General features: G+C 46.7%; 1 protein-coding gene across 1 annotated transcript; it reads right to left on the bottom strand.

Moving 5' to 3' along the window:
• Positions 1–11,205: 11,205 nt before the first annotated feature.
• Positions 11,206–11,824, bottom strand: TNP1 (transition protein 1). The gene is made up of 2 exons (XM_065881035.1): positions 11,646–11,824; positions 11,206–11,439 (listed from the first exon to the last, which is right to left on the bottom strand). The coding sequence occupies exons 1-2, from the start codon at positions 11,782–11,784 to the stop codon at positions 11,411–11,413; spliced, it is 168 nt and encodes a 55-aa protein (XP_065737107.1). The 5' UTR covers positions 11,785–11,824; the 3' UTR covers positions 11,206–11,410.
• Between the last annotated feature and the right edge of the window lie 3,126 nt (positions 11,825–14,950).

The following is a 14,950-nucleotide window of genomic DNA, read 5'->3' on the forward strand; positions in this document are numbered from 1 at the left end:
ATATCCTGAAGGGCGCGAATGGTACTAGGACCACTCTTTCAATATAAGGACTGACATAGCATAGTGGCCTTTCACTCCATAGACGTTTGTTGAACACTGCCTGCTGTCCTGGATGGATGTAGAAAAGCATTTAGTTCTGTGTACAGAGTAGACATTCAATAAGCCCCCGCTGATTTAGCCAGGAGGATTGTCCCAACCTGAGAGACCCTGTAGTAAGCAACATGGGTGAGACAGAGCTGATTATTGTTCTGTCTTTAGGGAAATTATGTTCTGTTAGGGCCATGAGACCATACCTCAGTAGCTATAATATTATTGTATCCAGGGAGGACTTCTAGATGGGCAAACGCACCGAGCTGGAAACTCAGAGATGATAAAGCCCATTCATTTCTGGCTGGTTGATTAGGAAAAGATTCTTGGAAACATGTATAAGAATATGGGAGCAATGTTAGAGAGGTGATAGAAACAAAAGAGGTCTCTTTCCAGAGGGGAGCTTCCTCTTGTCTCTGGCCTAATGACCTTGCCGTTGAAACCATGGAAAGTCAAGTCCACCCAGAAGGAGAAGGCTCTCCCTCGTCTCTGGGAGGGTTGGGGTCTCTCCCATTTGTTTTCCATCTGTTCAGCAGGGGTGAGGGCAGTCTGTGCTGTGGGTGGAGGCGTGGAGAAGATGGACCCGGGAAGGTCCTCTGAGGGCCCTTTGACACTTTGAGAGTCTTTTAGTTGGGGAAACTGAGGCATGGAAGGTGGAACCTCATTTAGCCCAAATAGCTTTAAGAATGAATTTTAATTAGTTAAACTCTAAGCTAACAGAAATAAGAAAGAGACATCTTTGTTTTTCAAAGTCTCTGCTCTTTGTCCACACCTGTCCCCCCTCCCAGGGCTCCTGTACCGGCCCTTAAAACACATGAGGCCGGGCATCAAGCCAGCCTTTCTTAGATGAAATCCAGGCTGCCAGGTCACCCCACCCACCACTGTCCCCCCGGCCCAAGGCCCCAACCTGCCCTGTCCTGGGAGACACAAAGAGCTTCTGTGACTCAGGCTGGAGCTCACAATCCTCCCCTTTCTTTCTAGCAACACAGACTGAGGCCGTGGAGTGCATCTTATGGTGGTAACCCTACCTCACCCACTATGTCCCAAACAGCATGGAGCTTTCCACTCCTCAGTCCCTGGGGCCACCCCTCTAGCCCTACATGCTTATTTCACTCCTGTATAGACTCTTTTGCAGGAATTCCAGGACTCCCTGTTTGGTTCCTGCTGAAGTTGAGGAGGGCCAGGGCTGGTCTGGAGAGGAGCTAATATTTATAAAGTAGTTACGAGGCACATGCACCAGGTATGGTGTGAGCTGTTTTGCATATGGATCTCATGCAGATCCTCACGGTGGTCTTTGAAGGAGGTGTTCTTAACCCAGTTTTACACAGCAAATGACAGAGGCTCAGAGAAGTTAGGAAACTTGTTGATGATCATGTTACTGTCCTGTACTTGTGGCAAGATTTGAGTCTAGGACTGGCTGGTGTCAAAGCCTTCGGTTTTTCTGTTATAATTAATTCGTTGCTTAGGGTTTGAGTCAACTGGCTGTGCCTTTACCTGGTCAAGAGAGATGAGAAATGTTGTCGGTTCTTGCTCCTTCCTGCCTCCCATCCCCAAGCACCCTAGTGTGCCCCTATCAAAATCCCCCTGCGTTTTGGACACTGGCGTGGTCTGGTTTTGGGGAGACTGGGGCATTGTGGTGGGCATCAGAGGACATACTTCTAGTCCAGCCCCTGTCATTAACTGGACCACCTTAAGTGTGTCTTTTCTAGTCTCTAAGCCTCAATTCCTCCAACTGTAGAATGCCACAGCTTAGTAGTTAAGCACGGAGGCACAGAACAGACAACCTGGTTCGAATCCCAGCTCTGCTGCTCACCAGCCATGTGACCTTGGACGAATTGTTTGATTTTTCTGTGTCTCACTTTCTCACATCTAAAACAGAGGTCATAATAGTACCTACTGTATGAGATTGTGCTGAGGGTTGAAAGAAACTCTTAGGAGAGTCTTCAGCATAAGCCTTTTATTTTTCTTTAACATCTTTATTGGAGTATAATTGCTTTACAATGTGTGTGTTAGTTTCTGCTTTACAACAAAATGAATCAGCTATACATAAACATATATCCCCATATCTCCTCTCTCTTGAGTTTCCCTCTCACCCTCCCTATCCCACACCTCTAGGTGGTCACAAAGCACCGAGCTGATCTCCCTGTGCTATGCGGCTGCTTCCCACTTGCTATCTATTTTACATTTGGTAGCGTGTATATGTCCATGCCACTCTCTCACTTCGTCCCAGCTTCCCCTTCCCCCTCCCCGGGTCCTCGAGTCCATTCTCTACATCTGCGTCTTTATTCCTGTCCTGCCCCTAGTTCTTCAGAACCATTTTTTTTTTTTTTAGATTCCATATATATGTGTTAGCATATAGTATTTGCTTTTCTCTTTCTGACTTACTTCACTTTGTATGACAGACTCTAGGTCCATCCACCTCACTACAAGTAACTCAATTTCGTTTCTTTTTATGGTTGAGTAATATTCCATTGTATATATGTGCCACATCTTCTTTATCCATTCATCTGTCGATGGACAGTTAGGTCAGCATAAGCATTTTACAAGTATTGCTATTACTATTATTATTCCTAGATGTATTCATTTCTAAAACAACATAGAATTTAAAGCTGAGTACCACCACCTTGACTTTTTCTTCTCTCCTTTTTGACTGTGTGTATGTGTGCGTGTGTGTGTGTGTGTGTGTTAGCAGGTAGAGAGATGTGAGTAGCTCATTGTGTTAATTAGATGTCAAGTTATCCCTCCTCCCATGTGTGACATATCTTCTTGATATGCCAAAAAGAGCAAGCATTTTTTTTACTTTTGTATATTATATGTTTTCAAGCCAAACAGTTTTGAGCCAAAAGTTGTCTGAATAGAAAATATACAGCTCTCCAGGGTTTGGCAATTTGGGCCCCAGACCTCCAGGGAAGCAATTATTTAGGTACATCAGGGACAGCAAGGATGACCATGAGAATAACAAGAATAATACAGACCAACACGGAAATCACCTCCCAAACCTCTGGACCTAAAGGATTCAATTAAGATAGTAGGCAGGGATGTCCCTGATGGTGCAGTGGTTAAGAATCCGCCTACCAATGCAGGGGACACGGGTTCAAGCCCTGGTGTGGGAAGATCCCACATGTCACAGAGCAACAAAGCCTGTGCGCCACAACTACTGAGCCTGCGCTCCAGAGCCCACGAGCCACAACTACTGAGCCCACATGCCACAACTACTGAAGCCGGTGCACCTAGAGCCTGTGCTCCGAAACAAGCCACTGCAATGAGAAGCCCGTGCACCGCAACGAAGAGTAGCCCCCGCTCGCTGCAACTAGAGAAAGCCTGCACTCAGCAACGAAGACCCAACACAGCCAAAAATAAATAAATAAATATTAAAAATAAAAAAGATAGTAGGCGTGTGTGTGCGTGTGATAGAGGGTCGGGAAAACTGAAGGTAAATGGTGGGCTTTATTCATCTCTTTGCAGTTGTGACTTAGCACAAGGCCTGGCTTAGTAGACGCGGCTCTAAAGGAAAAGAGCAGGAAGTACTGGGATGAGGCATTACTGAGCTGTGAAACTACAGGGCAGATTTGGCCAGCTCCGTCCAATAGAAATATAACACGAGTCACATTGTGGTTTTCAATTTTCCAGTAACCACACTTAAAAAAACAGAAAAGAAACGTGCAAAATCAATGTTAGTTTTTTAAAAAATCTAGTATGTCTAAGTATTTCAACGTACAATCAATGTGAAAAAATATTAATGAGATATCTTACATTCTTTTTTTCATACTAAGTCTTTGAAACCAAGTATGTATGTCACAGTGAGAACACATCTCAATTCCAATTAGCCACATCTCAAGTGCTCAGTACTTACATGTGGCCAGTGGCTCCCGTACTGGACGTCCTAGACCCAAACCCTGGGGAGCTTCTATCTGCTAAACCAGCCAGAACATGTCTTGCTTCTTGGATGTCTGGAGTGGAAGGAGGGGAAGAGGGAAATCATTCTTCTTAGGAGCCAGGCAGGGGAAGACGGAGTCCCCCTGAGGCCAGGGCTGCCTGTTCATGCCCCAAATTTGCATTATTGTACTCTTGACTTTTATGGAGATCACAGTCTCCCTCTCCACCTTTCCCTAGAATCTGTGACTCCCAGGTATGTGTACTTCCTGAGCCATGAATATAAAATGTGCACACCAGGAATGGGACGGTCCATCCCTCCAGCAGCAGCCCTGCATGTGGTTCTGTGACTCTCTTCTTGCTATCCCATTTGCTGTTAATTTTTTCAACATGGTGAAAACGTTCTTTGTGTGGAAAAAAATGGAGTGGAGAATGAAGCCAGTTCATGGTTCTGGCAGTGAAAGCAAAATGTATTTGATAGGTTCTAAGCAGATTCTTTATGCTAAGATGGCAGTTTTACAGGAAAACTGCATGACATAACGGTGTTCACACCTTTAGGGATTCAAGAGAGTGGCTGCCGTGTGTGCAGGATGCTGAGTTTTTACCCCGTGGGAGAGTCTGCTGGCATTGCTTGCGTTGCAGGGAGGTTGTTTCTTGCCTTATGCAGTGGACATGTCTGTGCCTGGCTGCTTGGCATACATTTTCCTTTCTTTGGTAACAGTCCCTTAATTTTCCTTCTAAGATCAACCCTGCCCCACTGTAACACAAGCTTGACCATCATTTTTTCCCTCTCGGGACCCTGGCTTTTTAGGGTAGTGATGTAAGAATGCAGAACAATTGGAGCCATTTCAATGCAAAGAGGGCGCCCTTGAATTGCGGCCTGCTTCCTGCCTGGCTTCCATCCTTGGACCTACTTGTCCAGCTTTTCCTTCTATTCTTGAGCAATTTTACAGCCTTCCAATAGATTCCATTTCCCCCTCTTTTAAGTTAGCTGGAATCTGTTTCTGTTGTTTGTCGACAAATGCACACCTTGAGCCACAAGTGGGCTGTGATCTGGCCTAGGATTTGCAGCCAAGGAGAGCAAACAGAAAAGACTGAGTAGTCAGACCAGAGATTCCGTTTCTAGCCTCCAGTGGTGGCAGTGGTGGGAGAGGCATCATTGTTCAGAGCATTTTCTCACCTCTTCTCTAGCTTCTTTCTTTTCATATCCCTGGGAAGTACAATTCCCATGTTCTGAAGTGATGTAGACTAACCACGGCTCAGAGGGGCAGAGAAAGCCCTCTATCCACATTCTATGATGCTGCTGCCTTCTGTTCCTAAAAGAGTAGTCAGAGAGATGGGAGTTGCTGGGCTACATTTCTTTGATCTAATCCTTTAGAATCTTAGGACACTTTTTTTTTTTTAAAGAATTGCGGGGCATCTTGGAACCCCAGAGAGGGGCAGTGAATTGCCGTGGAAGTTTGGTCAGAGATGACCTGGACCAGCTCTTTGAGCCTTTTACCAGAGGGTTCTTGTTTTTCGTTTTTGCTTTTTTAAAAATTTTTCTCTCATTTTATTATAAAGAAGTTTAATAGTACAGAAAATTCACCTGACCTTAGTGGGTCGAGCGGAGTGTTCTATATCTCTTCACTCACTACTTACAGAGTCAGTGTCAGAGCCACCTGGGAGCTTCCTAGAAATGCAGAATCTCGGGCCCACCCTGGGTCTACAGAATTAGAAGCTGCATTCCATCAGATTGATTCCAGGTGATTCTGTGCACGTGAAAGTTTCAGAAGCATTTTGCATATACCTCATGTGATATTGTTCTTTGGTGTTCCTGATGGAAACAGTAAGTCAATAAATCAAGGTACAGTTTCTAGTCCTGTTGAGAAGCTCTCCCTCTTCAGAGCTTCCATTTTGAGGCACGTTTGAGAATGGTCCCTGCAACTTGTGAAATTCAAGCTCTATGTCTTTACGATAAAAACTACTTGCATGTTAGACTTAGGACTTTATAGCTGATTAATTACAGAGATATTTGCCTGCTACTAATAGACATGATCTTAATCAGTGAGTTTATTAATCCACCCTCAGTCCTTTTCATTGACATCCACGCTCAGATTTTATTTTTCACAATGTATTGGGTTAGGAGGTGGGTTCATTGATTTGTTTCCCAAGAAACAAGGGCTGTTTGTCTGTCCTGATGTGATCCTTCTGCCCCTCACTTGGGGATGGCTTGGCTCCTGCCCCTAGGAGTTTACAGTCTCATTGGAGAGATAAGATCATCCTCAATGCCTTAATTTTATGGGAGAGCAAAATAAGTCACAGGGAGATATAGATGCTTCCTGATCTCAGTATCTGACCTGGCCAAAGGGATGGAAGAGATTGAGAGGCTCTAGGTCACATGGGAATCCAGAGCTCTCTGCAGAGCAAGGAGTGCCTGGGAATCTGTCCACAGGAGCGCCATCCAGAGACTAAGGCAGGAAGCAGGGTCACAAGTCAGGGCCAGACAGACACAATGGTATTTAAAAGGCCAGTCCAAAGGGAGAGAGGTGAGGGCAGCCAATTCAACTCAAGTCCTATAATTTACAGTATTTTATATTCTTACAAGTCCCCTGTGTGGTAGACGTCATGACTGACATTTTATAGATAAAGAAGATGAGGCTAAGGGAGGTTGGAAAATCAACCTAAGATCACATGGCTGGTAGAACCATTGCCCATCTGCTTTAGCCTACCCTGCTGGCCGCTGAGAGATGCCTCTCCCTGCAGTCAGGCTAGGTAACAGCAATGGTAAATCTGAGCCTTAAGAAGAGATGAAGTGGCCCCAGCTGCAGGAGGAGAGGTGTGCAAAGACTTGAAATAAAGCAGGACTGAGAGATGGATCAAGGTCACAATGCAGAGGAGTTGGTTCTCATGGAATCCAGACCCTCGGGATTCAGTCCTGGACCCTTTCCCTGGTACTGTGCTTCGTGGAGAGAATTGTCATCTGTATCACTTCTGGGACACTGAGCCAAAGGGCAGGCATGGCTGCAGGTCCCGGATCAGGGAGAGGTCTCCCGTTTGGACCCATGAAAGGCTGGAGAGGGAGGGCGGCTTGGGGGCCCAAAAGTGAGGAGAGGCTCTCTTCAAGCTGGACAACTGGTTTCCTCACTCATCAACCCGGTGAGGTGGACCAGCGACCTGGTGACCAGGACCTGGTTCTCCTAGAGGTTTGGGCCTTTCCCTGGGGGGCCTGGTGCGTGAAGGCTCAGATTGCAGAGCCAGGCTGTGCTGTTCTCTGGTTTCAAAGGACAGACCTCTAGGTGACCCCGACAGCTGAGCCCCAGGCCATGTCTGACTTGTACCGACTACCCCTGGGAGACCCCAGTCCCCTCCCAGCTGTAGCTTCTGGGCCTTCACTCCCTCACACAGCCCTGAGCACTTCTCTAGAACTTCCTGTTTTCCTGCAGCTGCACAGACCCAGCTGGCCCCACCTGGGCTGACCTGGCCAGGCCCAGGGCAAGAGGTGGGAGTCAGCTGTGTTCTCCCCTAGCTCCTCTGGGCTCTCTCCACCCACAGGGTCCTCAGGGACCACTCCCATCAGACCCCGATGTCAGTGGAGCAGAGGCCCTGTATCCAAGTCAGCTCACCAGAAGGTCAAGGTGACCCAGAAGGGCTTGTGGTCAAATTCTTTAATTTTTTTTTTTTCCTGATTTCTGACTTTCTAAAAAGGCTGAGTAAGTGATGACTTAAGGACATGGCATTCCAGAGAAAACTGGAGAGAGGAACAGAGTCCCCTTGGTGAAGGAGGTGGAGAAAAAGCACACAGAGGGTGAGGTCTTCCCGTGTCCCAAGCCCCCTGTGCTCTTTCCCTCTGGGTGCCTGCCTGGTCGGGGCTGAGCCTGCAGGAGCTGTCGACAGGGAGCCAGAATGAATGTTCCTGGAGGGCAGTGACTAAGTCAACACCAGAGCTGGAAGATGCCCAGCCTGTGAGCCTGGAAAATGTTCTTACTACAAAACAGAGTTTTCCAGGTGGCTGCCAATCCTTCCACACCTGTCTAAGGGGGCAAAGACAAGTCACCAGGCAAGGGTCTGGCTGCCCTGACCAGCCTTGAGCTGTTCTCCACATGCCCGTCCTTATCATTAATCAACATTGTCTTAGAACATTTTGTCTGGGAATAATACCCTCTTGCCAGTGACATGAACGCGTGCTTTTGAGCTGAGGGTTCAGGAGCCCTGAGTAACTTGGTCTGGGGTCTCTTCACTGGTTACTTCTGAAGGGACTTTGGTGTGTGACAAGAAATGAGAGAAGACAAATTATATGCTAAAGTGGCCAGCTTCTAGAAGTCCAATGAAAGAAGGCATTTTGCCTACCAGGCTGTGTCAGCTATCACCATTGGTTTTTTAGAGCTATTCTTCAACACCCTCTGCTCTTTGATGCCCTGCATCACCTGGGGTCCTTAACTTGTTGCCTTTTGGTTGAGTTTGGCCACGGGAAGCATCAGGAGGAGATCGGAGGGCTGGAGGAGAGAAACATCAGGGTGTTACTGAGACCAGCAGTGGCTGTGTCCCTCTCCAGTACAGTCTTTACCCAGAGGTCCATCTGCCACCCCGTTCACCAAACACACAGCTTTGGCTCACATGGGGCTCCTATAACGCTGTTCCATCCTTTCGCCTCTGCAGAGCCATTATTTCTTTTTAATTAATTAATTTATTTTTGGCTGCGTTGGGTCTTTGTTGCTGCGCACGGGCTTTCTCTAGTTGTGGCGAGTGGGGCTACTCTTCTTTGCGGTGCGCGGGCTTCTCATTGTGGTGGCTTCTCTTGCTGCGGAGCACTGGGCTCAGGCATGCGGGCTTCAGTAGTTGTGGCTCGCGGGCTCTAGAGCTCAGGCTCAGTAGTTGTGATGCACGGGCTTAGCTGCTCCGCAGCATGTGGGATCTTCCTGGACCAGGGCTCGAACCTGTGTCCCCTGCGTTGGCAGTTGGATTCTTAACGACTGCGCTACCAGGGAAGCCCTGCAGACCCATTACTGCCAGGCTCTGGAGGTCTTGCCTCTGTGAATCGTCCCTTCAGTAATGTGTCTTCATTTGAGTCCCCTCCAGGATCTGCTTTCCTGAGGGATCCTGATGGATACAGGAATAATATTTCTATTTATTGATACATGTGGAATAATATTCTTGTATAAAGAATAATGTTTCTTGAGGGAAGTACATTTCACACTATTTTGCTGTTCTGTTGACTCTTCCCTACGGGAAAGGTTGTCTTTGCGCATCTTGGCAATCTGAAAGGTGGCAGAGAAAAGGTGAAGTGGAGAGCACGGAGCAAGGGGTGAGCTGTGCATGAAAGCATTTGAAGGCTCCTGGCACACAGTTGCAGCAGGGAGTGGCAGGGGCAAAAGTTGGGAAAAAGCAGGTGGGAAGAGATGTGGGTTATCAGAAAGCCAGTGGAAGAGACAGAGGTGTGTGGCCCAGACTGTGGGGCATGAGGTCCAGCAAACAGCCTCCTAACTTCAGCCTAACGGCAGGGTCTGTCTCAGCACAGAGAAATGCCTGGCCCGAGGTCACCCTTTCCCTAAGCAGCCTGCTGGGCAGGAGGGGATATAAAGGCTTCGCTATTTTGGACCCATGTAGGAATTCTAACTGGCTGTACTCCCTGCTGGCTGATGAATGAGAATTTATGGCTAGAGCAGCAAAAGCCCGACAGTAAAACCACTGCATTTTGTGTGCTGCAAGGAGCTTTCAGGCTTTCTTTACATGGAGGCAGAGGAACTCCCAAAGGGCACAGGAGTATGTGAGGACTGGTCATTTCTGATTGGGGATTCCGGTTGAATCCGTGAAGAGTTTTGTGTGGATGTGGATAATTATCTACTTGAGAATCATAGGAGTTTGAGTTTGGTTTGAAAAACAGGGACAACAGGAATGTTTAAAGAGACATGAAGAGGTAAAACTGTGGAAGATGAAGGTTACGAAGGGAGTATTTTCTCTATTCCCTCTTTACAAAAATGGAAACTGAAAAAATAAGGAGGAAAATACAAGTTTGATGAGTTTTGAAGAGTCTGGTGCCTGATGCTGACTTAGCTCAGAAGCAGTGTGTGCATTCTCTAGGGCTAAGAGGACAAAGCAGCGTGAAACATCTTTACTCATGTCATGACCTGGGCTTTTTCTCATCCTTCCCTACTAGAATCTGACCCACAGGGATAGCCCTTGTTCCCATCCCCATATCCCAATACCTAGACACCTCCACGGGGCTCAGAGTCAATGATCTCATTGAAAATACGTGGAGCTCTGCAGAGAAGAGGCTCCCTTTCCTCGCTTTGTCACCTGGTCCCACATCTCACCGCCCCCCCACCCCCCCACCCTGCCCATGTTGGAAACTTCATGTCTGACCTCATGCTCCTCTCGTTCCTTCTGGCTTATAACCTTTCCTCGTTGCTTCTCCAGAATCCAGGTGGGTGGCCTGGTTTAAATGTGAGTCTCAATTCCTCTCTGTGCCACCCTGATACTGTCTCTGAGGCAACAGGAAACACTCATTAAGAAAAATATTGCCCCCTCCTGAGTGGGTGGATGCTGAGAGGAGGTGTCAGATCCCTGGCCAGAGATGACATAACCGTTATCAGAACCCGAGGTCAAGCTAAAGTGAGGGCCACAGCAAGGGATGGTTCTTCCTTGCCAATAAGGTCCACCCAGACCGAGGTGAGGTCATTCCTACTTCCAGACACACCTGATTAAGATTCATTTATGACGTCAGAGTCACACAAGCTGGCTTGAATCTCCCAGGCAGTATCCCTGCCTCTGGTCTTGTCCAAATACCATGCTGGCCTCTGCCCAGAATGTATCCTCATCTCCAACAGCCTGCTAATCATGCCCATACAATCAGATAAATTAGAAGCATTGAGGGTTCTCTATCCACCACTGGGACATGTCTTTAGCTAGCTAGTTTGGGAAATCACAGTTTGGTGTTTCCATGCTCTAAGCCCCTTGACAAAACCAGCTTGCTTCCTTTGGCTCATAACTGGCACTCTGATGAATGTATTTCTCCCATTTCTTTTATCTCCTCTCCCTTTCCATGTTGGGAAGGGAGACAGTACATTGAGACCAAGACCCAAATATGGTGATGATGTATAGCCAGAGTTGGGGCACAAGGAGAGAGAGTTGTTAAGGAAAATTACATTGACATTGATATTATCCAAATCATGTTTGATGTTTAATGGTTTCATACCTGCTAATTCTTCCCCAAGGCTGCCCAGCTCAGGAGCCATTTTCCAACCAAAGGATCAAAGGAAACTGAAATTCAGTTTTCAAATGTTTATTGAAATGTTGGGGAGAAACAGCCAGCATATACATTCCTCACTTCGTCACGACTGACATTTTATCCACATGATAGGCTCTTCTCTGGCTTTGATCTAACTTCAGATCTCCTTGGCAGTCCCCTTTCTGTTCTCTGTTGCTGCCTGGTGTCGTTTGAAGTCCACCAGGGCAGAGCCCGCTGGTGGAGTCACAAGTGGGAGCGGGAATTGCGATTGGCTGTAGGGAAAGGACAAGTTTGCAACAGGAACACCAGTTAGAACATGACCATTCATCCTCTTCCTGCCCAAACATGAACCGAGTTGGGAATGAAATTCTCACGCTGAGGTTTCAGGGTCCTATGAGAGGTAACTCCAAGAGCGAGGGCCCCCGGGACAACAAGATCCCCCTCTGTTTGACTGCTCTCCTACTCATCCCTCACTCACCGTCATTGTACCGTTTTCTACTCTTCAGGTTGCCCTTCTGGTATTTTCTTTTGCTGCCACCTCTCTTGACTCCCTTGTGAGGTGCTTGGTTCTTGCCCTTCCTCATGCTGTGACTCTTTAATTTGCGGCCGGTTGACATTGTACCTTCTGCCAAAATGAGGGGCTTTGTAGAGCCGGGAGGCCACAAGTCTGGGTATTTAAGGCCTTAGCGATTGTGACTGTGCAGGGGGCATGGCTTAGCAGGGGGGCAGGGCTCCACTGTGATGTCACTAGCCTTTGTTACACTTTGGTAATATATGTGAAATAAGGTGGCTCCTCTAATGCAGCTCAAGGCTACCCTCAATTTTGAGGTCTTTTTTTAATGACAAGTGAGGTTTTCCAGACAGGTGTTATTGAGCACCTAAATTCCAGCCCCGTGCTGGGCACCTGGAGAGTACAAGAGCCATTAAAATAGTTATCTCCTGCTTGTAGGAAATTTAATGGTTGTTGAGTGTGGGTATATGCGTCATGTTTAAGTCTCTCTTATGGCATTGGGGGATAACAAATGTGTTTCTATAAGGACTCGACTCTAGGAAATCCGGTTCAATATGACCAAAACATAAATATTCTTTCCCTTTCATCTAAACCAAGTTTTCTCAACCTGAGCACTGCTGACATTATGGGTTAAATATGTGTGACGATTGTTGTTAAAAAACAAAATTTAACTGACTAAATTTGAAGATCTAATTAGCTTTATTAAATGATTCTTGAACCAGGCAGCATCTCATCTGGCAGACAGAGAGATACTCCAAGGGGTTATACCACATGGAAGGCTTTTATAGTAAGGAGAGCTGGACAGGGAAAGGAAGTCATCAAGGAAATAATGAGAGAACATTGGAGGAAAGTAAAAGTGCAGGTGATAGGGGCTTCCCTGGTGGCGCAGTGGTTGAGGATCCGCCTGCCGATGCAGGGGACGCGGGTTTGTGCCCTGGTCCGGGAAGATCCCTCGTGCCGCGTAGCAGCTGGGCCTGTGAGCCATGGCCGCTGGGCCTGCGCGTCCGGAGCCTGTGCTTCGCGGCGGAAGAGGCCGCGGCTGTGAGACGCCCGCGTACCGGTAAAAACAAAACAAAACAAAACAAAACAAAAAGGTTCAGGTGATAATGTCTTTTTATTGGTTGAGTTGCGGCCCTTTCCATTGGCTGGGCTTGTTGCTGGGTGATGGAAGTCTTCCTTCCTCCTGCTGGGGTAGTAAAGTAGTTGTACTTCCTGTTGGTGTCAGTGCCTGATGTCTTCCTGTTGGGGTCAGTAAATAATATCTTCTTTTTGGCATGATTGACCATGAGTGGTAGGGTGTGAGAACTCCCTGTATGAGTGCTTCCAATTCCAATCTTAGCTGAAGTTTCCTTTTACTAATTTTTACATTGCCTTGTGCATTTGGCAGCATTCCTGGCCTGTACCCGTTAGATGCCAGTAGAACCCCTACAGCTGTGACAACCAAAAACGTATCCAAACATTGCCAGGGGGAGGGAGGGAGGGGCAAAAATTACCCCTGGTTGAGAACCATTGGCTTAGCCATTTAAAAAAAGTCAGTCTGCAAATATTTATTGATCATGTAGTATGTGCCATGCATTTAGGTGCTAGGAAAATAGTAGTGGGTAAAAACAGACATAGACTCTGAGTTCATGGAGTTTTCAGCCTAGTAGGGGAGAAAGCTATTAATCAGACATCTACACTAATCAGTGAATAATTACTTCTCAACATGGTGCAAGATGAGGTTGGAGAGCGGAGCAGATACCAGACAAGCTCAGGTCCATTGGCGAGCCATGGAAAAATGTTTAAGAGGATGACATGATAAGGTTAGATGGCAGATGGATTGATGGGGAAGTGAAGTGAATAAAGGGAGAGGCTATCGCCAATAGTGGGGGGTCAGGAGAGAAATATTTGAAAATGGCTTAAGCCCGGGCCAGTGGGTGTTGGTTAGGATGTAGAGATGTAGATAGGAGACAAAGACTTGGTGATGGATTGGATTTGGTTGGTGAGAGTAGAGGGTATCAAAGGTGTGGATTTTATTTCTGTGTGATGCAGCTGTCTAGAAGTTCGTGCCACTCACTGGGATAAAAGCCAAGCATGGGGGCAATGATGATCATGATTTTGGTCTAAGATATTTTGGGTTTGAGATTCCTTTGAGACTTCCAAATAGAGATACTGAATGATTGTTTGGTATATGGGTCTGGAGGTCAGGGTAAAAGTCTGAGCAGGAGATATCCGCCATCCCCAGCTTCCCTGATACTGGACGCATCATCCAACCTTTTCTTCTTCCTTCTTTATACCTTATATTGAGACCTTTCGAAAAAAATCTCAATAGAGCCTGATAACTTCTTTCTGTCCCTCTTTCTCTCTCCCCTGCCATCATCCTCATTCAAGAACCAAGCACTCTTGCATGTAGGAGGTTCTTAGCAAAAGTTGATTGAATAGAAGACAGAATGTAGTTCAAGGTCCACTCCCTGTATTTCTAATGTCTATAGATAAGATGGCAAATCATGTTTTGAGACACAGCTTCCTTGAACAGCCGTCATAAGTGACCCCTTCCATCTTCTGGTTTCCAGGCAGTTCTCTCTGGAGACCTTCTGTTGGATGCCTTTATTCACCCCAAGAAGGAGGAACTCTATGAAAGAGGCTGGCTGCTGACTTGCCTCTTTGTAATCTGGGGACTTTTCTGTCTACTCCAGCCTAGTTGTTCCTCCCACAAGCAAGCTCCATGAAAGCCGGAATTTAAAAATTATGTTCACTGAGCATTGAACAGTCCTCACAGAGTAGGAGCCCAATAAGGATTTGTGAAATCTTGGCTGAATCAATAAAAAGTCCTATTTTTCCAACGATCTGATTCTTCCCCATTGTGTCCCACCTTCTCCAAGGAAGACTCCTCTGGCTTTTCAAATTGTCATTGTCTTTTGAAATTTGTTCAAAGTCCATTGTCCTATAATATTGTCCTCAATGTCTGGAAAACCAGCCCTAATTGTTTGAAATCTTGTTTTGTGCCCACATTGTCATGTCATGTGTGTGAGTCTGATCTCAACAGGAGGCAATGGGTCCTGTTTTTAGTCTGGACTGTGCCACAAACATGACTTCTCTGGACTTCAGCTCTATTATTTTGTAAATATGCTGGTTGGGATAAGTGATCTCTGAGCTGACCTGACTTTTGTGGTAGGCTCCTTGTAGTTAGGGACTGTATTTTTTATTTCACTGCATTTCCCACAGGGACATGGTCCATAGTAGGTAGTCGTGAACGTTTGTTCATTCCAACGACTTTGGTGTTATGAGGACAG

This window comes from Phocoena phocoena, chromosome 7 (assembly GCF_963924675.1).
Source record: "Phocoena phocoena chromosome 7, mPhoPho1.1, whole genome shotgun sequence".
Taxonomy (NCBI): Eukaryota; Metazoa; Chordata; class Mammalia; order Artiodactyla; family Phocoenidae; genus Phocoena; species Phocoena phocoena.